The sequence below is a fragment of the Equus przewalskii genome, chromosome 18 (genome assembly GCF_037783145.1).
Source record: "Equus przewalskii isolate Varuska chromosome 18, EquPr2, whole genome shotgun sequence".
NCBI lineage: Eukaryota > Metazoa > Chordata > Mammalia > Perissodactyla > Equidae > Equus > Equus przewalskii.
In genome coordinates, this window is record NC_091848.1 from 50,425,528 (window position 1) to 50,447,093 (window position 21,566).

Here is a 21,566-nt window from a genome sequence, read left to right on the forward strand (position 1 = left end):
CAGGAAACCTTCCAAGGAGTCATTGTGCTAAGGACGGAATCATTGCAATAGTCTCTAGCCCTTGGGCTCTTTAGTCACTGTGAGAGCTAAAACCTAAGAGGGAGGAGCGAGGCCTTCATTAATCAGCAGGTGCAATTCCATTTAAATGAACCTGGAGGGACCACAGAATTGCCGTATTAGATTTAAGTCTCTTCAGATTGGAGGCCAAATCTTGCAGAAATGTACAATGGTAGGCGTTCTCGTTTTCCTATTATAGACAAATCTGTATCTGGAAGCAATAGAGGGTATTTTTCTCATTCCAAAGCAGTGGAGAGAGTAACTTGCTTTGACCTCCTGCCATCACTGTGTTTGGATACAGTGTAAGAAGAGTGTTAATAAAAGCTAGCTTTCTAAATATTTTTGATCTGTAGGGATTTACAAATTGTTATGGTTTGGGAATAAAGAGCCTTTTTTAAGCTCTGTACGCTAGTTGTTGGATAGGCTATATTGATAGGATTCTTGCATCCATGAGCAAAATGGTATAATATATTCTGTGGGCTAGGATACAGGAATGCATTTTATGTATATATCAGTCATTGAAATGGGATTCTGCCTGTTATTAAATAATGGAGAAACTGCATTTATAATTCCTATAGATTTTCTGGTAGACAGACTTTTTGTTGAGAAATGCTCACATAATTTAAAAAAAAATAAGGCACCAAATAAAAAAAAAAACCAGCTTTTACAATTACCAGTAACAAATGTAAATACAGGTGGCAATAAGTTGGTCTCCATGAGGCTCCATGCAGGAGTAATAGCTCCAATTACTGTCACAAATGTTTGTAATTGTATCTATTGCTGCCAGACAATAAATGCTTTTTAATATAGTAAGGCCAGAAATGTGCATGCGGCTGTTGTTTAAATAAAGTACAACTTTCAGCAAATTTATCCTTGAAACACCTGCTATAATCAAAAAGAGGTGAATGCTATCAAAATAAACTGCCTAAATTAACTAGATACACATACAATTTCAGAACAGCCTGCATGATTACTCAACCGCACTTCGCCTCTGAGAATGAGGGGAAATGTTCACTGATGGACTTTTACAGGCAAACTTTCCTTAAAGGGGACTGCACAAAACAGTATTGTGTTTGGTTTTTGTTTTATTTTTTTAAAAACATGCTGTTATTTTGTGGACTTATAAGTTGTGTTCACAAAGTTTATTTTCTTTGTAGCATGTGGGACATGGACAGATATCAGGATTGTGGGAAAGAATAACTATGCTTAGAATTATACATGTAAATGTGCCGCAAAGGGCTGGAGAAAGACCTAGCCATGCCTAAGCAGCTGGAAAAGAATTCAGCTGCCTCTGTCCCATCTTGTTGAACACTGAAGATATTCTGTGTTTCAAGATCGTTGTTGATGCCTTCATCCCTATTTACCCTGAGTGTGATAAATGTTTCAACTGGATCAGGGAAAGGTTTCATATATCACAGGCTGAAATAGGAGAACAAGTGTTTTTGCTTGAGAGATTCCCATCAGCTCTAACTAAAGAGCTTCAGCCGTGCTAGCAGATTGTAGGGAAATAGCCAACAACGACTGCATGTTATGTAAATACTGCAGAGCGAAGTTCCTAGTGCCTCACAGCAGATAGACTCAGTTAGACATTTGTGATTGACAGCAGTGAATTAATACATATTGATTATAATTAGAATTTCTAGACTGCCTAAATCTTTCGCTATTGCAAAGTATGATTTAATGTTTCCTTTAAATTATTACTATAAAATATGAATTAAAGGAGAAACCGTTTGTCATATGGACCTCCCTATAAAATGTGCTTTTTATTTAGCTTGACTCATTTTTCCAATCAATGATATTGGAGTAGTTCTTACTATCATTGTGTTTTATTACAAATTTCTTTGTATTTGGACAAATTTTACCCCCATAGTCTTTATCCCATTATATTTGATTCTGTTTCCTTATGCTAAGGTAACAATTTATGTTTCTTGGTTCTTCAAATATGCAGATGACTATATTTATTTTTTCAGTTTTTTGTTTGTCTTTTGAGTATCAGTATGAGATCAAAATTTTGATTAGAAGATTCATGAAGTTGAGAGGGACTGTTCAAGGTCATCTCTTTTGGCTACCCAACGTAGTTACTGAGCGTCCTGTAAATACTTAGCTTCTGACTTGCTCTAAGAGTGTCCTGCTTTCTCAGAGGACCCCATTAACTCCCTGTCTGTCTTGCCAACTCTCTTCTCTGGGCTTATGACTCCTTCTAATGTCTGGAAACCCTCACTCAGAAGATCTGTGTGGCTATATAAAAGGGGTGTGGATGGAGTGAGCATGAATAATGAGTCTGAGTCAACACATGAAAACGCTGTAGTAGCAGATGGTAGTCAGTGAAGATAATCTCTCAGCACACGTTAGAAATGTAATTATTTAACTGACAAGGTATTTCATTGAGAGATTATGGATCTCCAGTTTCAGTTCAATTACTGGCAGGTGTGAAAAGACCAGTGCTTGTTATGATGGCCTTTGCTTACCCTCTGCGCACACTGTTGTATTTTTCTCTACAAGAGGAATATCTAGAAAGCAGGAACTTTCCTGAGGAAACACATATTTCTAGCAATTATGATTCCCACACCCCCTGCAACAAATATGCGCATACAACATACACCACACGTACATGCTCAGCTCTGCTTAAGTCGTATGTTTAGTTCTTTGAACATATATAAAGAAAAATCATAGTTTCGCACCACAAGGGTGTACCACAGGGCACTTGATGCTGCTGGCAATGAAGGAAAAATGTCACATTTAAAAATTCAGGAAAGCCACATTCTGTAATTATCCTACAACCCGGTGGGCATTTTTCATTAAGAAATTAATTCAATCTCATGAAAAAGTTATTTAATTTAATGGAAGTCTCACGCTCTCTTCTTCTCTTTCTCTCTCACACACATACACAAATACATGCACAAATGAGAGCAGTGATGAAGCTGAAGATTAATCTGACAGTTAGAACAAGAAGAGATTGCAAAACTGCTTGTGCAAAGTGGCAAAGAGAAAAAACAGACAATGTTCTGTTATTAGGGAAGGGGGTGCTCTGGGTGGAGGGAAATGTGCTGCTCATATCCTTGCAGAAAGCATAATAAATTATTAACCTGCCGAAGAAATATTTGCTACAGTGAACTTAACATACGCAACTCCTTCTGTTAAGCTGTCTTCTTTGCTTCTTTTGCATAACCCGATTTCTAGGCATCAGATTTCCAAAGAGTTGTATCATTGACCACGGATTAGGGTATTAAACGTTGTCTCAGAACATCGGTATTCCACATTGAAATCTTGAGACTGATCGATTTTGGACTGCAGCTCACACTTGGCCCTGCCTCTCAACCACTTCAGCTCTAGTTATAATTTTGATAACTAAGTCTCTCTGCCTGTGGTTGAAACAGAGATGAACTGTCCAGATCCGCTTGCAAGCATGGACTTGCTGCCCAGCCACAGAGAGTGTGGTTAGCAGACAACTTCCAGCCGTACACTCCTTCAGTGGCAGAGAGCTGCCTAACCCTACGTCACGCCCTTGGAGAGCAGCCTGCATCTGGGCTTCCATCAGTTGTTTATAGTTTGGGACAATTATAAATAATGCTGCTTTGAAAATTCTTGTACATGTCTTTTGGTAAACATACATCCACATTTCCACTGGAATGTCTGCTAGGAATGGAATTGCTAGGTCATAGTGCATGTATATGTACAGCTGTAGCAGACCTTGCCAAATAGTGCTAGAAAGTGCTTGTACAAATTTATATTCCTTCCAGCTGTGTAGGACAGTTCCAGTTGCTCCACATCTTTATCAGCATTAAGTATCATTTTAATTTTCATGATAGGTATGTTGTGATGTCTCTGTCATTTTAATTTGCATTTCCCTGATGACTAATGAAGTTGAGCCCGTTTCCGCATGTTTATTTGGCGTTTGGCTGTCCTCTTTTCTCTTTTGCAATTGGGTTATCTGCTTTTTCTTTTGATTTAAGGAAGTTCTTTATATATTCTGGATGTGAGTCATTTGTCAGATAGATGTATTGCAAATATCTACTGTTTAGCTTCCCTTTTCACTCTTATTGGTGTATTACGATAAACAGTGGCTTAATTTTAATATACTCAGAGTGATATTTATGTTTTAAATATTTAAGAATCTTTGCTTACCCCATGTTATGAAGAGATTCTCCTATGTTTTCTTCTTGAAACTTTATTATTTTACCTTTTGCATTGAGATTGCAGTCTATCTAGCATTGATTCTTGTGTATGATGTGAAGTGGAACTCAAGATTTATTTCATTTTCTTATGTATATGCAACTGACCCAGTTTATCGAAAAGGTTATCCTTTCACCAGTGTGCTGCTTTGTCATAAAAAGTGAGCATGTACCTGCAGATCTGTATCTGGACACTCCATTTGGTTATATTGGTCTATTTCTTGTTATTTGCTACTGTGGAAATAGTATCTTTTTCATTTTATTTTCTGTTTATTTGTTGCTGGTATGTAAAAATACACTTCTATATATGGGTGTGCGTATATGTTTATGTACACACATCTCCATTCATTCTAACAATAGGCCTGTAGATTCCTTTGCATTTTCTGTGTATATGATTATATCATCTGCAGATAACATCGATCGTATTTCTTTCTTTATAAGCCTTATCCCTTTTATTTCTGTTTTCTTGCCTGACGTACTGGTTAAGAACTCTAGTCTTTGTTTGCTCTAAGTGGTATTAGAAGGAAAGGTATTAGAAGGGGGAAAGAGTTTTCACCATTTCAATTGTACCATTAAGTATGATATTCGCTTTATGACTTTTATAAATATTCTTTAGTAGATTAAGGAACTTCCCTTTTGTTCCTAGTTTGCTAAGAGTTATTATTATGAATGGATGTTAAATTTTTTCAAGTGATTTTTTTCTTCGCCTATTAAGATGATCATATGATTTATCTCCTCATTTTTTCTCTCTTGTTATGGTAGATTATATTGATAGATTTTTGAGTGTTAAACTAACCTTGCATTTTGGAATCAAATGCAACTTAATTGTGATATATGATCCTTTACATATGTTACTGGATTCGATTTGCTGATATTGTTGAGGATTTTTGTATCTATTTTTACAAAAGATACTGATCTGTAATTTTTCTTGTTTTGTAGGTGTCTGTCAGGTTTTAGTGTAATGCTATGCAGGCTTCATAAAACAAGTTGGCAATTGCTCTCCCTTTTTCTTCTGTTCTCTGGTAGAGTTTGTATAAGATTGTTGCTATTTCTTTCTTAAATGTTTGGGAAAATTCACTGACAAAGCCATCTGAGTCTGAATATTTCTTTGTGAGAAAATTTTTAATTATGTATATTTTTCCTAAAAATGTTTTAAATTCATTTTTTCATTATATAATTGATATATTAATACATTCTTATAAAAATTCAAATACTACCAGTAAAACTGAAGTCTCCTTTCACCACTCCTCTCTTAAAATTTTATGTACTCTTTACTCCCTTTCACCAGGGAAATGCTATGTTATGATAGAGTGGTCTTTGCAGGTTTGGGCTCTACCACTGATTTGCCTGGGGGAGCTTGGGCAGTCCACGTAAAACTAGCTATGTCTCAATTACCTCATCTTAGTAGAGTTTTTAAGAGAATTGTGGGGCTGGCCCAGTGGCACAGCTGTTAAGTTTGCACCTTCTGATTCAGCGGCCCGGGGTTCTCCAGTTCGGATCCCGGGTGCACGGACACGGCACCGCTTGGCAGGCCATGCTGTGGTAGGCGTCCCACATATAAAGTAGAGGAACATGGGCACGGATGTTAGCTCAGAGCCAGTCTTCCTCAGCAAAAAGAGGAGGATTGGCAGCAGTTAGCTCAGGGCTAATCTTCCTCAAAAAAAAAAAAAAAAGGAAAACCCCAATTAAAGGTGTAGGGTGTATGTTTAAAAAAAAAGAAAAGAATTGTGTGTGATGATGTGTGGACAGTGCATAGCATAGTGCCTGACACATACTAAGCGTTCCTTGAATGTTAACATTGAGGTTGTTATTGTTAGACTTAAAAAGATCTCATGATGGATGTGACTATTGGTGACTACTCTATATCCCAGGAAGGAGATAGAAAGGTTTTCTGAGTAGCCAAAATAGAGATCCCAAAAACTCTGTACTAAAACTTAAGCATTTTGTTTATAGGAGAGTTTGATAACTCCTTTTTTGGAACTTACGGAGACTTGTTTTAGAGATTATTCTAAAAAGGTTGGTAATCCAGCTTGTTTGTCCACAGCAAATTAGAAGCAGCAGACCTCCTATAGCATCTAAGCTTTAGCAAAACAACCAAGCTGAGAAACATTTATTTAATGTGCAAACTTGAATTGGGAGTTTCAGTTTCTTGTGCTTCATATTGAAATTAGGTGACAAAGTAAGGAAATGAAAGAGGCAGTTGGTGTAATGGAAAATCTATAAGTGACAGAAAGGACATTTGGTTTTCTATTCATTTTGTGATTGACAGTGTAAAAATCCCACAACCTCAATTTGTTACCCAATCTGTGACATGGAGGTACAGGATTTCTTCCCAAGTGATCTTGAAAATCCCTAGAGAAGGTGAATTCAGAGTTGAAACAAAGTCCTAATGAGAAAAATGGGATTAGGCACCTTAAATGGAGGAAGCCCATAAAAACCCTTGTAAATATTTTAATATTCACTAAAATAAAGCTGCAGAAACAGAACATTGAATTAAGATTTCATTAGACTATTATTCGTAACAGAATTGAGGGAGGAGCAGTAAGAATAGAGGAGAAAGGTAGCATGAGTGGCAGAAGTAGCATTTTGTGGTAGAAAGCAATTTCAGTCACATCAGAAAGTTGGAGCCCTGCTCCTGCTCTTGGGGGCTGGGGAAAGGCACTGACAGACCCGTGAACTCCCAGAGTCAGCTGTGCTCTGGCATGGACCCCCCCTGAGCCCAGGAAGACGTATCCCCGTCCACAAGTGTCTTCCTCAGCTTTTTTCCGTCAAGGGTCCTTTGGCACTCTGCCTCTCCACACGTAAAGAAGCTCAAACTTGGGTGAAGAAAACTGAGAGTTTGACATTTCACAAGTTGTAAATTAGTGAAACTTATACACAGATTTATGTTCCATTTGCCATCACAAGCTCCTGTTTCAATCTCTCTTTCCCCAGCAGTTTCAGAGAGGAGCTCTAAGCATTGAGTTGGAGATACAGACAAAAAGATAAAATGTCTCTGCATATACAAAGGAAATCATTGTGCGGGTGTTGTTATATTAAAGTAGAACCCAGAGATCTGTGTAGTATTGCCAGCCACCATAACAGCTGCAGCTAGGTCTCATACAGTGTGGTTTTACGGTATACGGTGAATCACCATCTGCAGATATGTCATCACCGTTCTCTAGTTTCTGAAAAAGGGAGATATATAATTTGGTGCTACAGAATTTGGAGTGGGAGGAGGTGATGGCTCCAGCAGTTCCTTTGCTGTCTACCTCACAAGTGACAGAGAGAGTTATACGTGACATTTTGTATGAAAGGATTTCGAAAGGTAGAAAGTCTAGAGAAATGATATCCTGTGTCGTTATTGGTTTTCTCATTTCCACAAAGAGAGGAAATGTGCTAGATTAGGAGAAAAACCCCCCTTCGATAAAGAGGAGAAATGATGCTTAATGAACACCCTTGGAGCACTTTGGACTAGGTGACCAGTAAATTCTAGCAGCCCCTGGTCTCACTTGATAAATAACAAAAAGAAATCTTGGTTTACCATGGTTCCCTTTGGTAGTCCCTTTTATCACAAAGAAAAGCAGCATGTAATATGTGGAAAATACGCTGGTTTGGGAGTGCTTTCCATTTTCCAGACATGGAACTTTGAAAGGTCGTTTACCTACCTGATTCTTGGTTTTCCTCCTACAAAGTATGTATATATAGTCAGTTTTTCTGTATCACAAAACAACCCCCAAATTGCAGTAGTTTACAATAATAATAACACATTTATTCTCACTCAAAAAACTTTTCTGATGTATGGCTCAGCTGTGGCTCTGCTCCAGCTGTGTTCCGTGTTTCTTATTCCCAGACCCAGACTGAGAAGGATAGCCCCCGTGTGGGGCATGCCTATTATCATGGCTGAAAGAAAGGGTAAGAGAGCTTGATGGATGCCTCTTAGCGCTACTGCACGGTTCTGGCATAGGCCATATCCACCGTCATTCCACTGGCCAAAGAGAATCATGTGGCCAAGGGCAGTGCCCATGGAGCAGGGAAGCATACTCTTCCCACAGCCAGCCGGCCAATCACAGAACCCTCTACAGGGAAGGGTGGAGGTGAGAGAAGGGAGGGGATGTCGACTTAGCGCTGCAAACCTGTGTGAGTATCATGTAAGGAAAGGTATAGAAAAGTACACTGTAACCTATGGATTCCTTACTAATGTGAGAATTGCTATCATTGTGGAACAGTTCCTTTTACTGTTACTTATTTTGGGGATCAAGTCTTAAATATCATTAAAATCCATCACTTCTCCATTCTTACCACAAGCCTTTGTAGAGTTTTTAACCATCTCAGTTGTAGTTTTTTCAAAGCTATGTATTTTGCCTATTTATATTCGTTTTTAAAATTTTACAAGTATAATCATTTGTATTTTCCACTATAACTATATTAAACCCCTTTCAAGGACTTGGGCATCTAGGTTTTTTACTTTTTGTTTCCCTTGATGATTTAAAGTGATAAAATTCTCTCTAGGAAATTTAGAAACTTTTGGAAGGATAAAGAGGAAATTTAAAACACCAATATCAAATCCCTGTCTTATATACACACAAATGTACACAAATATTAATTTTTACTAAATGATTGTACTCTTTTGGCAATGTTTTTCCACTTTACTGTACGTTAGCATGCATTTTTGCTGATTATTGTATATTTTTTGAAAAAATGAATTTAACATTTTGATATGCAATATTAATATATGTAATATGCAATACATGTATATTTATGAAGCTCAATAATAAAACAAACACTCCGCACTTGAGAACTGGACCCTCACAAAACCTGCAAAATTACATATGTGCTCCTCTGCTACCGCCCCCCTCAGGGGTAACCACTCTTCTTGCGTGTTGTCAGTAGCTTCTTCCATTGTTTTTTAAGTGTTTTCACATATGTGTGTATCTCCACACAGTATATTGTTGAGTTTTGCTGGCTTGAGCTTTATAAAAATGGTATCATACTGCTTTAATTTTAGTGGTGAAATGAATGTTACAAAATTAGTTTAAACTGTCCTCTACTGTTAGATGTTTAGAGAGTTTTCTGATATTTTACTTTTACAAAGAACTTGTACATTAATCTTTGTGTTTATCCCCAATTATTCCTTGGGAATAATTTCGAGAGGTGAAATTGCTAGGTTAAAGGGTAAGAACACTTTTAAAGCTTTGTTTTTTTAATAACTGCACAGGAAATATGTCCATCTAGAAGATTTTAATAAAACAAACATTCAGTTTTGCTTGGCAGATAATTATAAGTCATTACTAGCTTTCCACTTTAAAAGACAATAAGAATACACAGAATTTCTGACTCCTTGAAATCTATTCTGTTCTTGTCACACTGTGATATTACTATCCACTTAGTTGCTAAGGCTGGAAACCTTAAAGACACCTTCTGTCTGCTTACCCAGCTCCACTTCAGCCCCCAACGTTTCCCCTTAGTCAGTCCTCAAGTCCTGCCAGTTGTGTCTCTGCACTGTCCCTTGAATCCATCCTTTGCCTTCCATTCTTATAAGCACTGCTCTAATTCAAACCCTGCTCATCTACCACATGGACCATTCATAACACAGCCTCTTAACTGGTCCCCTCCCTGTCTTGCCTGTCTAATCAGTCCTTCACGCTGTCACTTTCTCAAAACACAGACTTGTCTTTAAAACTGAAACCAGAAATCTTTGATACGCCCATTACCGCAAGATAAAATCTACCCTCCTTAGTTAAAGCCCTTGATCTAATTTAACCTACCTCTCCAGCTTTATTTCCTCATGATTCATCCTCCCCACCCCATTTCACCACAAGAATTTTGTGTTTTATGTTCTAGTCTGCCTGGGCTACTTGTTCCCTATATATTTTCCAGATTTTCCTTGTTCTTGCTACTCCCTCAGCCTGAAATACCCTTCCTCTCCCACTCCTTTCCAGCCTGTTGCCATGCTGCACATGCTTCAAGGCTCCACTGAAATGCCAGCTCCTCCGTGGAGTTTAACATCAATGTAAGTTACCATAGTTATACATAGATGAGTCAGGCATGTTTGCGTCTCCCAAAATACTTCGTTAAAACACGAAAAGAATATATTTTTTACATTTGCTGAGTAGAAAATAATGCTGGGTAGAAAAAGCAGAACACAAACTATTTTAAACAAATCAATTACAATAAGTAAAAAAAAAATATATATGTAATGTGTATATATGTGTGTGTGTATGTGTGCGTGTGTATCTGTGTGTATATAGAGAGACAGACAACAAGAGAGACTAATAGGGATACTTGAGCTTGGTGTTTATTAAGCTTCCGAAATTCTTTTTGGAGTCAGGCAGGATGCTTACTTTTTAAAAGAAATTAATAATATAATGCTACTTGTTAGGTTCATTTTCTTTCATAAAGATGCTTGCTTGGGCTTAAACAGGTTTCCATTTGGAGCTTAACCCTAGTTGGTCCAGTTGCAGGAGGCCAGCCAGCTGCTTCTCCTCCCCATGTGAGTGTTAACTGGCTGCGGCGGAGGGGCCTGTCTCCTTGCCGGGTCTGTCTAGTTACGGTCACAGGTGGTGAACCGTCCCTCAGCTCTTCACTAGATGACTGCTAAACAGATGAGCAGGTGATCTTTATGGTCTCGCCAGCTCTCGTATTCTGAGATACTTTTTGTTCACGAGGCACAAAAATGCTTAAGGACAGAGGAAAGTGCCGACTTCTTCTCTGTTCTAGCAGCTTCGCTGGTGTCAAGTAGCCCATTGCTCCTTTTCTTAACTCTGAACTGCCAAAATGTGTGGTGTGGGAATTAGTCAGTTGGGTTCTGATCCAGGTGCACCACTACCTATGTGGCCCTGGGTGTGCCCCTTTCTGTCACTGGGCCTCTGTTTCTGTATCTGTGACATGAAAGGCTGAGACTAGATGTTCTTTGAGGTTCTTTGGAGTTTTAATATATTGTAATTTTATACGTGGTATGTGTAAAGTGCCCAAGCATTTTTTTACCCTATAGTCACTAGCCCTTGTTTCAAAGTTAGGAAATCAGTAGAATGGGATTATTCACAGAATATTTTTCTCTTCACAAAATAGTGTAGATAGCAAAGTGGAGCATCAGGGTATGTAAACAGATATGTGTGATTGAGGACTATCCTGTTTCCATCGCTCACTTCAACTTACCTTAATATTTTTTCTCTTATGATGGGTATTTCTCAAGTCTTAAAATTGTTACCATTAGTAATGTAAACAAAAAATTTTTGAAGATATCTTGTAGGAAATTAAAATGTTGGAGCAGACTTCAAATATGCACGCTAATTCTGATCAGTCTAGTAGCGGCACAGTATATCTTAAAGTATCTGAACTCTAACAATCATTATAGACTTCCTTTCTTAAGAAAGAACCTCCAAAGTCTTACTGAAGAAGAAGGCCCCATTTTAATTTCCAAGGGACAAACTAATATTTGATATATGGTACTTGATTCTAGAGTTGCTTCTGGCAAACATAATTGTTATTGCTTAAACAAGTGTTTTCTAGTAATTAGAATTTTTTTTCATTTTGATGGCTAGTCATAAATATTAACCACCAGCAGTGCAGGAATAATTTATATTCAAATTGTCAGACATCACTCTGTGAACACATAAAATAATTTACATTTATTTCGAACCTTTTATCCTAAAGTGCTCTACACATAATTCTTTCTAATCTGATTGCAAAGCTATATATAGGACTCTCTCACCTGAAATAAGGCAGCAACCAAAGTAATTAAAATAAAGGATTCAACTTCAAAAAAGTAAAGGAAAGAAGGAAATGTATTTTTTACTTCTTCCTATATGCTCTTATGCCTGTAGGATTGGAGAATCCATGTTGACCAGATGCACCAACACAAAAGTGGAATTGAATCTGCTCTAAAGGAGACCAAGGTATGTGAATTACTTCAGATAAATAAATGTCCATATACTCATCTGGGGAACACCTATTGAGGGAGAACATGAAAGACAAAAAGACACAATCCTGGCCTTTGAGGAGCTTACTGATTGAACGTACCATATTACCTTTTGATAGCCCTAACACTTAAACCAACTAAGAAAGGTAACTTTATATAAAAGCAAAATAATATATATATATTATATTATGTATATTATATATATTTATCTAATATATTTATATATACAGTCATGCCCTGCATAATGATGTTTTGGTCTACAACAGTGGTCCCATAAGATTATAACAGAGCTGAAAAATTCCTATTGCCTGGTGACATCATAGCTGTTGTAACATTGTAGTGTAATGCATTACTCATGCATTTGTGGTCATGCTGGTGTAAACAAACTTACTGCGCTGCCAGTTGTATAAAAGTAGAGCACATACAATTATGTACATTACATACTACTTAATAATAAATGACTATGTTAATGGTTTGTGTATTTGTTATACTGTACTTTTTATTGTTATTTTAGAGCGTATGCCTTCTACTTATAAACAAAAGTTTAGTGCAAAACAGTATGCTATGTTATGCCTGCAGCAGCCTCATACTTCTCATGTTTACCACATCTCTTGATTGCATCATTTTGCCTTGTGCTTGATTTAATCTCGTGTTGTTTTGTTCATCATGGCCCCTAAGTGTATGAAATTCACTGCTAATGTTGCCAGTAAGAAGTCACATAGAATGATTGACCTGGAAATGAAATTAAAAGTGATTAAAGACTACAAAGGTAGAAAATCAATGGTGGTTATTGCTCACCAGTCAGGCATGTCCCATTCCACCATAGCTACGATCTTGAAGCTGAACAAAGTGATGGAAGCTGTTAAAGTATCTGCTTCATTGAAGGCAACAAGACTAACAAAAGTTCAAGAAGGGTCTATATCAGACATAGAGAAACTTCTAATGATCTGGATGGAAGACCAGACACAGAAGCATGTCCAGTGCCATGACAGTCATGACCAAAGCAAAAAGTTTGTGATGTTGAAAGAAAAGGCTGGACCCAACTATGATGCTGAATTTACTGCCAGCTCTGGGTGGTTTAAACCATTCAGGAAGCATTATTCACTACATAATGTGAAAGTGAGGGGTGCGTCAGTGAGTGCCGGTGTGAAGGCAGCTGAAGACTTTTTGGAAACTCTAGATAAGCTGATTGTGGAGGAAGATTACTTGCCAGAGCAAATATTCAATATGGATGAAACCTCCCTATTCTGGAAATCAATGCCTGAAAGGAGTTTTTATTCAGAAGGAGGCCAAGTCACTGCCAGGTGTCAGGGCTTTTAAGGGCAGGATGGATGACAGTCTTGCTCGGGGGCAATGTTGCAGGCTACAAAATGAAACCCTTTGTGATCTGGCACAGTGAGAACCCCAGGACCTTCAAACATATCAATAAGCACACGCTGCCTGTGTACTACAAGGAGTAATAAGAAGTCATGAATGACCCACCTCCTCTTCCAAGATACTCTCCTGAATTGCTATGTCATTGAAATGGAGAAGTATTGTTTGAGAATAACATACCTTTTAAGATTTTGCTTATCATTGGTAATGCTCCCAACAACCTCCTTTAATTGATGATCTTCATCCCAATATCAAAGTGGTGTTTCTCCCTTCAAACACCACCTCTTTGATCCAACCAGTGGATCAAGGAGTTCTGGCAGCTTTTAAGGCCTAGTACCTGTGGAGGACCTTTGCCCAGACTATTGCTGCAACTGAGGAAGACACTGAGAAGACACTGATGCAATTCTGGAAGGATTACAACATCTATGACTGTACCAAAAACCTTGCTTGGGCTTAGGGTGATGTCACCAAGGAGTGTATGAATGGCATCTGGAAGAAGACACTCAAGAGGTTCATCCGTGACTTCAAAGGATTTGCCAAGGATGAAGAGGTTGCAAAAGTAAACGAAGCTGTGGTTGAGATGGCAAACAACTTTACCCTGGGTGTGGATGAGGATGACATTGAGGAGATCCTAGAGGTGGTTCTGAGGAATTGACTAACGAGGAGTTGTTGGAACTGGAACAGGAACACATAGCTAAAGAAGAGGCAAGAGAAAAGGAAACTGCAGGAGAAGAAAGAAGAACCCCCAAGAAAATTCACAGTGAAGGGTTTAGCAGAAGCTTTTACAGACCTCAACAAGCTCCTCAAAAAGTTGAAAACATGGAGCCCAACAATGAAAGGTTTTCATTAATAGAGAGGAATGTTCATGCTGAATTATCTGCTTGTAAGCAAATCTATGATGAAAAAAGAAACAAACCAAGCAACCACGATGGACATGTTTCTGAAAAGAGTGACCCCTCCTCAAGGAGAGCCTCAGGCAGGTCCGTCAGGAGCTGTTCCAGAAGAAGACATTGTTATCATAGGAGACGACAGCTCCACACGTGTTATTGCCCCTGAAGACCTTCCAGTGAGACAGGATGTGGAGGTGGAAGACAGTGATGTTGATGATGCTGACCCTGTGTAGGCCCAGGCTACTATGTGTGTTTGCATCTTAGTTAACTAAGAAGTTTAGGGGTGAGCCCAGTGGCGCAGCGGTTAAGTTTGCATTTTCTGCTTTGGCGGCCCAGAGTTCACTGGTTCAGATCCCGGGTGCGGACCTGCACACTGCTTGGCAAGCCATGCTGTGGCAGGTGTCCCACATATGAAGTAGAGGAAGATGGTCACGGATGTTAGCTCAGGGCCAGTCTTCCTTAGCAAAAAGAGGAGGATTGGCAGTAGATGTTAGCTCGGGGCTAATGTTCCTCACAAAAAAAAAAAAGTTTAAAAACTAAAGAAAAGTAAAAATTTTAAAAACAGATAAAAGATTATAGAATAAGGGTATAAAGAGTATATTTTTGTGTAGCTGTACAATGTGTTTGTGCTTAAAGTGTTACTACGAAAGAATCAAAAAGTTAAAAAAATTTAGAAGTTTATAAAGTAAAAAAGTTACAGTAAGCTAAGGTTAACTTATTCTTGAAAAAAGACAAAAAATTTTTTATAAATTTAGTGTAGCATAGTGTACAGTGTTTATAAAGTCCACAGTTGTGTACAGCAACGTCCTAGGCCTCCACGTGCACTCACCACTCACTCACTGATTCACCCAAAGCAACTTCCAGTCCTGCAAGCTCCATTCATGGTGAGTGCCCTATACTTGTATACCATTTTTTTATCTTTCATACTGTTGTTTTTCTCTACCTTTTCTATATTTAGATACATAAATTCTTACCATTGTGTTATAATTGCCTACATTAGTTAGTACAGTAACATGCTATACAGGTTTGTAGTCTAGGAGCAATAGGCTATAATATGGCCTAGGTGTGTAGTAGGCTATACCATCTAGGTCGTGTAAGTACACACTATGATGTTCGCACAACAGTGAAATCGCCTGACAATGCATTTCTCAGAGTATATCCCGATGTTAAGAGACGCATGACTGTATATATGTATATTAGAAACATTTCATTCTTTCCTCTCTGAATCCCGAGGGATAACAGAGCACCAGGCCAGCAATGAGTAGAACCTACAGCTTCCTCAGGCTTGCTGTCCTGCCAGATACAAGGGCTTTTGGAGGACATCACAAAGAAGCAAAGTTGGAATGAGAAATTATGGGTCCCAGGCTAGAGCCATAAGTTTAATGATCTACTTCCAACTGGAACATTCCAGGCATCTTTGAAGTGTGCTACAAGAAAGTCATGTTATTCCTTACCTGCTTTGATTATGAACTTTTATATAAAGCAAATTCCACTCACATACATTTTAGATGTGCGTAAGGACAAATGAATTAGCTAAGACTACTAGGTGCTTTTTCACTTTAACCTTCTGCAAAGTGTAACTGAAATATTTCTCGTTGCAGACTTCTTTGCTATTGAAAATTTCAAACTGTCTACTTTTTCACAAGTGGTTGAGAATTTGGGAAATGGATTGGGGGAGATTTAACCCATTTTAAACTATTTTTGAAAAATATATTTTGAATTCTTTTACCTACTAAAATCCCATGGAATTTCTAGGGATTTTTGGACAAACTCCATAATGAAATTAGTAGGACCCTGGAAAAGATTGGCAGCCGAGAAAAGTACATCAACAATCAGCTTGAGCACTTGGTTCAAGAATATCGTGCAGCCCAAGCCCAGCTGAGTGAGGTAATTTAAGAATGATATCTGGGGCTTTATTCCAATTAATGACCTTCATCCCTAAACCTGACACAGCGCTCTTCGTTTGGGAATCGTGAAATCCTTTTCACAAACGGCAACACACTGAGTCTTTGCCCACTTTAGGAAGCCAAATGAGGCAACAGAACTTGTCATGTCTGTTTTACATGTGGTAGAAATTATCTCCTATTACATTTGTTTCTTCATTTGACTGAAATAAGCGAAGGTATATATTGTTGGGGAACCTGGCTTAGAACAGGAACAGAGTGTCAGGACACCTGGTTTTGTTTCTAAGTCTGCTGTTAATTTACCGTATGAGTAGGAGGAAGAATAGTCTGCATTTACATGTGTCAGAGGGAAAAGACATCCTTGCCGTAAAGACTTGCAACCACACAATAAGGAATGTGAAAGCAAGACATATTCAAAGACAAGCAGTTTAATTAATTGAGCAAATTTTTAATCCTTTCAAAGTTTCAGAATTTCAACCAAAAAATAAATTAAACCTTCAGGCTTTGAAAGCGCAGTTCCTTGTCCCAGCTGTAGGGACCTACAGGCTTTCCTTTGGGATCTGTGCCCCCTCTTTCCTGATGCTGAAGACGAGGAAGAACACTCGCAAATGTCAGTTGAAGGCATGTTTTTTTTTTTCTTTCAGCAGACAAGGTTAGAACAAGAAAAAAATGGAAATAAACTTGAGATACTTCTGTATTTCAGAAGATCTCAAAACCAAGCAGAAAGTAATCTTCACTTTTTTATTAGGTTATTGTTTAATTATTCCTTCATCTACACGTCTATTTATGGATATTGTTACCTTTAAAATGCTGTAAAAGTCTCTGATTAAAGCCACTGTGTATCTCTCAAACATTGATATTAAATAATTGATTGTTAGATTAGTTCCCAAGAACATATTCCGTACTGTCATACTGTTTATTAATTCTTATTAATTGCTGATCCTAATGCTCTCTTATGATTGATTTTTTAGAACTGGTTTTCTCTGCATAGCACGCAAATTAGATCAACTGAGAGCCGCTGCCCTGACCTGTTTGGGAATGGCTGAGGACAGTTTTTATCATGAGCCATGCCCACGCACGTCACACAGCCGTGTACGAATGTCACGGTAGTTCATTATCTACAGCGCTGTAGTTAGATACCTGATGCCTGTTAGGGACCTGAAACAGCTGCAGTTAAATGTCACTTTCTCAAATGCATTCACTGACCAGGAGGGGAGTTGTCATAAAATGATACGCAGAAATTGCAAACACAGTGAGGTGGTATTTAAGTAATCTGCTTCTGTTTTGAATTTGTTGTTAAACAAAATGTTTTCTCCCTCAGGCAAGAGAGCGATACCAGCAGGGAAATGGCGGCGTGACGGAAAGGACCAGACTCCTGTCTGAGGTGTGCGCCGTTGCTCTCACTGTCTTCTCACCTGTCAGCTGGGCCCCAGCTGTTGAGAGTCTCTCACGGTTCAATGCTGCGGCAGCCGTGGGTTGTTTATTTCAATACTTGCTTCCTGTGGCTTTAAATCCTTTCCTTTAGGAGAAAATACCTAATTTTCTTATCAGTGAATCCATCATGTATGTATATGCTGCTTGTTGCCACAAAATGCCTGAAGTTGTTCTATTAAACTGCTGATAATATTAGCAAATTCTTAAGTTTCTTTAATGTTTTTTGAAATATAATGATTATAATTAATATATAGAAGAGCAGGTAAAGCACTAACTTAAGTGTCTATAACAAACTTTAATGTTAGTCTGGAAGACAGAAGATTTGTTTTTAATGATTGCTGTTGATAACTTGTGTGTGATCCCGAGTATTTCTCTGTCCACAAACTGGGAGTGACTTGTAACCCTTTCCTTCTGAGAACTTCTGGAATATTTACATGTCTTGTTGTATTTATTTCCATGATCTTGCAAGAGAGGTAAAACCTAATATATTTTCCCATTTTTCACTGAAGAGCTGGGAGGGGAAAAACCCTTAAACTGGGCCAGTAGGCAACGTGGGACTAAAATCCGAGAGTATCTTTGGTTACAGTCCAGTATAATCATCACAAACTTTGCTACGTAATAGAATTAAGCTTCTTTTATAGAGATTATTTGAGGAGTAAACAGTTATTTTTAAATACTAAGAATCTGACTTTAGAAATATTTAGACTCTAACCCCATGGTGCTTCTAGCGAAGCAAACGTTATGTAGAAGTAAAGTGCTCACTTACGTTAGGTAAATTAACACTCAGCCCGCGTCCTGGGAGCCGTTTAGTTCTGACGGAGTAGGTAGTTATCCCCACTTGTAACATTTCAGGGGCCTGAAAAAAATTAATTTGCTTTACTTGGATGAGCACTTTATTCCCAAGGAAGTTTTTACTCACTAGTATGATAAAAATAAAGACTACTGAGTTACAGTAATTATGCCTTACTTCTAGATCATATCAAAAATTTTCAATTTTTTAAAGATGGTATTTTTTACCTGTATTAATCCTAGTTTGGAATTTTGCTAATAATAGAGGCGATAGCAGTATCATTTTGAGTATGATGTAGAGTACAGATAAGAGCCAACGTGACAGCACAGTAAGCCTCTGGGAGTTCATGGTTCTGATAGAGCTGTTAGAGTATTTTTATAGAGCCATATGGTATAGACATTATTTTTAGTGTCTATAAAGAAAAAAGTGGCATGTTCTCTTATAAAAACTATATATTAAGAAAGATACCTAGTAAACCTTTATAAATCCAAAATCTTTTTAGGATGTTTATACTATTTTAATTAATAACTGATTATTAGAGACTGGCATGATAGATGCTGTGTGATAACTGCAAGGTGCAAGTGCCTAACGCCTAAAACAACTTAGCTCGTTTTTATTCTATCACGTTACCTCCTGAGGGGGTCAGTGAGGAAGAGATTTGGTGGAGGTCAACATTAGGAGCACTCTTAGAAGATAAAGAAGCTTTGCATATCTACGTACTTCATCTTATTATTCAAATATATCCAGAATACTCCTAATATCTTTATATCCCTTTATGTATTATATCTAAATTAATTTTCCTAATACATTATTCAAAATTTTTGAAAGTTTATTAAAATTCACTGCTCATGAAAACTTTTTTTTTCAATGAAAGGTTACAGAAGAACTAGAAAAGGTAAAACAAGAAATGGAAGAAAAAGGGAGCAGTATGACTGACGGTGGTGAGTACGTACTCATTTAAAGGAGAAAATGAGCAAGAGAAGAATATCTCTTCAAGGACTCTATTTAACAAAATGTATTAATAAAGAGGGAATCTGCTTTTTTAAATGTACTTGTTTGATGAGAGGTACATGGTGCAGAAATGAGGTCTGATTACCAGTATCCTGTTTTCCTTAGAAATCGGCTGAGAAGAGCCATAATATTTTTACTGTCATTTAGGACTTTTAAAATTTAAACTGTATCAATTCAGAGATAGAGTTGGAAATATCTACATATGCACTTTGTTATGCTGGTTTAAAAAAAACAGTATTTTCTATTTTTGACAAATGAGCTTCATTATTCCATTTCATATACAAAAGAGCACTAAGTATATGCCGAAATGGGATAGTGATGTGACGACCTTTGTTTGTTTTCCTCTTCCCCAGTAGACCTGACTGGGCAGGGGTCAAACAGAGAAGAATTAATAGTCCTCCAGTAATCATCCTCCATCATGAGCTAGTTGTTTTGACCAGTGGCGATTGCCTAAGATCCTTCTGTGCTCTAGAAAGATTTCCTAGGATGCTGATGGTGTATACTGAGTGAGCTTTCAGGAGGGGATCCAGAGGGGTTTTGTAGTATGTTTGAGTGAACCCCTTATCTGTATCTCCAAGGTAATTCTTCCTGCCCTTTTTGTCCCACTGGATCCCCTTTGAAGATACTGGCCCATAAAAAAATGTTGAAGACACCCTTAAACACCCTTTTGACAACTCTTCCCCTAGTAAAGGAAGGAAGTTCAGCCTCAGTGCATCAAAAGCTGTATCATTTCCCATCCTAAAAGTCTCAGGTGTTTAAATGCCACAGCAAAACTGTGTGAATGTCAGGAAGTTGTTGGCTGTGTTTTTAACCCTATTTTTGGCTTAAGACAAAGTGAGGAAAATGTCATACGATTCTGTAATACACTGAGACTCCAAATGGACGTTTTTATTCCATGTTATTTTCATTCTGCAGCTCCTTTGGTGAAGATTAAACAGAGCTTAACAAAGCTGAAGCAAGAAACCATTCAGATGGACATTCGAATCGGTGTTGTGGAACACACATTACTCCAGTCCAAACTGAAGGAAAAGTCCAACATGACTAGGGACATGCATGCCACAGTCATTCCGGAATCCACAATAGGCTCCTATTAAAACATACTGTTTCTCATGCTTCTCATTAGTTGGTTTTTTATATCAAATTATATTTCATGTTGCATAGATTTCAACACATAGTTATACCTCTTCATGCATGTTCAATGGATATTTTTTGCATATGTACATGCACACATTGTATCATGGTGATTATGGATGGTTAAAGCCTTTAAATTGAATATAATATTTAATAAAGTAATTAAAAATTCTCACTTTCACAGAAGCTTTCACTAATCGTTACATATGTTAAACAACATACCCGCCCACCACCCCAGCTCACTTTTCTTGTTGTCCCCTGCATAAGCTAGTGTATGTGATCCCTGCTTTCCATGGGTGCTGCTGCCCTGTCACTACACGGACCTTTGACACAGTATGGCCCTCAGCTGGGTCCACCTCTGCAGCGATCACAAGTGCTCTGTGCGCAGAGGCAGCTAACACGGCTGCAGATTCTTTCAAAGAACCCAAACTACCCTTGCCTCAGCTTTATGGTTACCTAAAGTTACATTTTTAAAAAACAATAAGAAAAAACTTCGGTATCCTTATCAACATCTGAACTTTATTTGTCATGAGTGTTTCGTATTTTACATTTTCTGTAATCTAGGCCACCTAATAAATACTTCAGTATGTTTGACTCCGCTCCTATAGTGACGAAAGGGCTCGTACTTGTCTCAGGTCTACCTTTTCCTGTGGCACTGGCTCTACTGAGGGGTAATTTTGTCGTGGAAGGAGAGACAGTCATGGGAAGATGAGCCTCCGGTGCTGGGGATCTTTCCTGCCACATTGCAGCAACTCTCTAGACGGGGATTTCTAAGTTGGCGAGATAGGCAATATTTGAGTGACCAGTCTGAGAACTGGGGAACCTCTGGAGGGGAGCACAGACCAGAAGATAACCCACATTTATTTCTTAAAAAGAAAAAAAAAGCTCTGGTGGTAAATTTTG

At 38.1% G+C, this 21,566-nt stretch overlaps 1 protein-coding gene across 1 annotated transcript in view; it reads left to right on the forward strand.

Annotated features, from left to right (window-relative positions):
- IFT57 (intraflagellar transport 57) overlaps nt 1-21,263 on the forward strand; it is a 54,587-nt gene extending 33,324 nt beyond the window's left edge. The window contains exons 7-11 of the mRNA XM_008524103.2: nt 12,035-12,106; nt 16,149-16,280; nt 17,619-17,681; nt 19,396-19,462; nt 20,448-21,263. Of these exons, the coding sequence (XP_008522325.1) occupies nt 12,035-12,106; nt 16,149-16,280; nt 17,619-17,681; nt 19,396-19,462; nt 20,448-20,626 (513 nt within the window). The 3' untranslated portion in view covers nt 20,627-21,263. The remainder of the gene's footprint in view (nt 1-12,034; nt 12,107-16,148; nt 16,281-17,618; nt 17,682-19,395; nt 19,463-20,447) is intronic.
- Nucleotides 21,264-21,566: the final 303 nt, after the last annotated feature.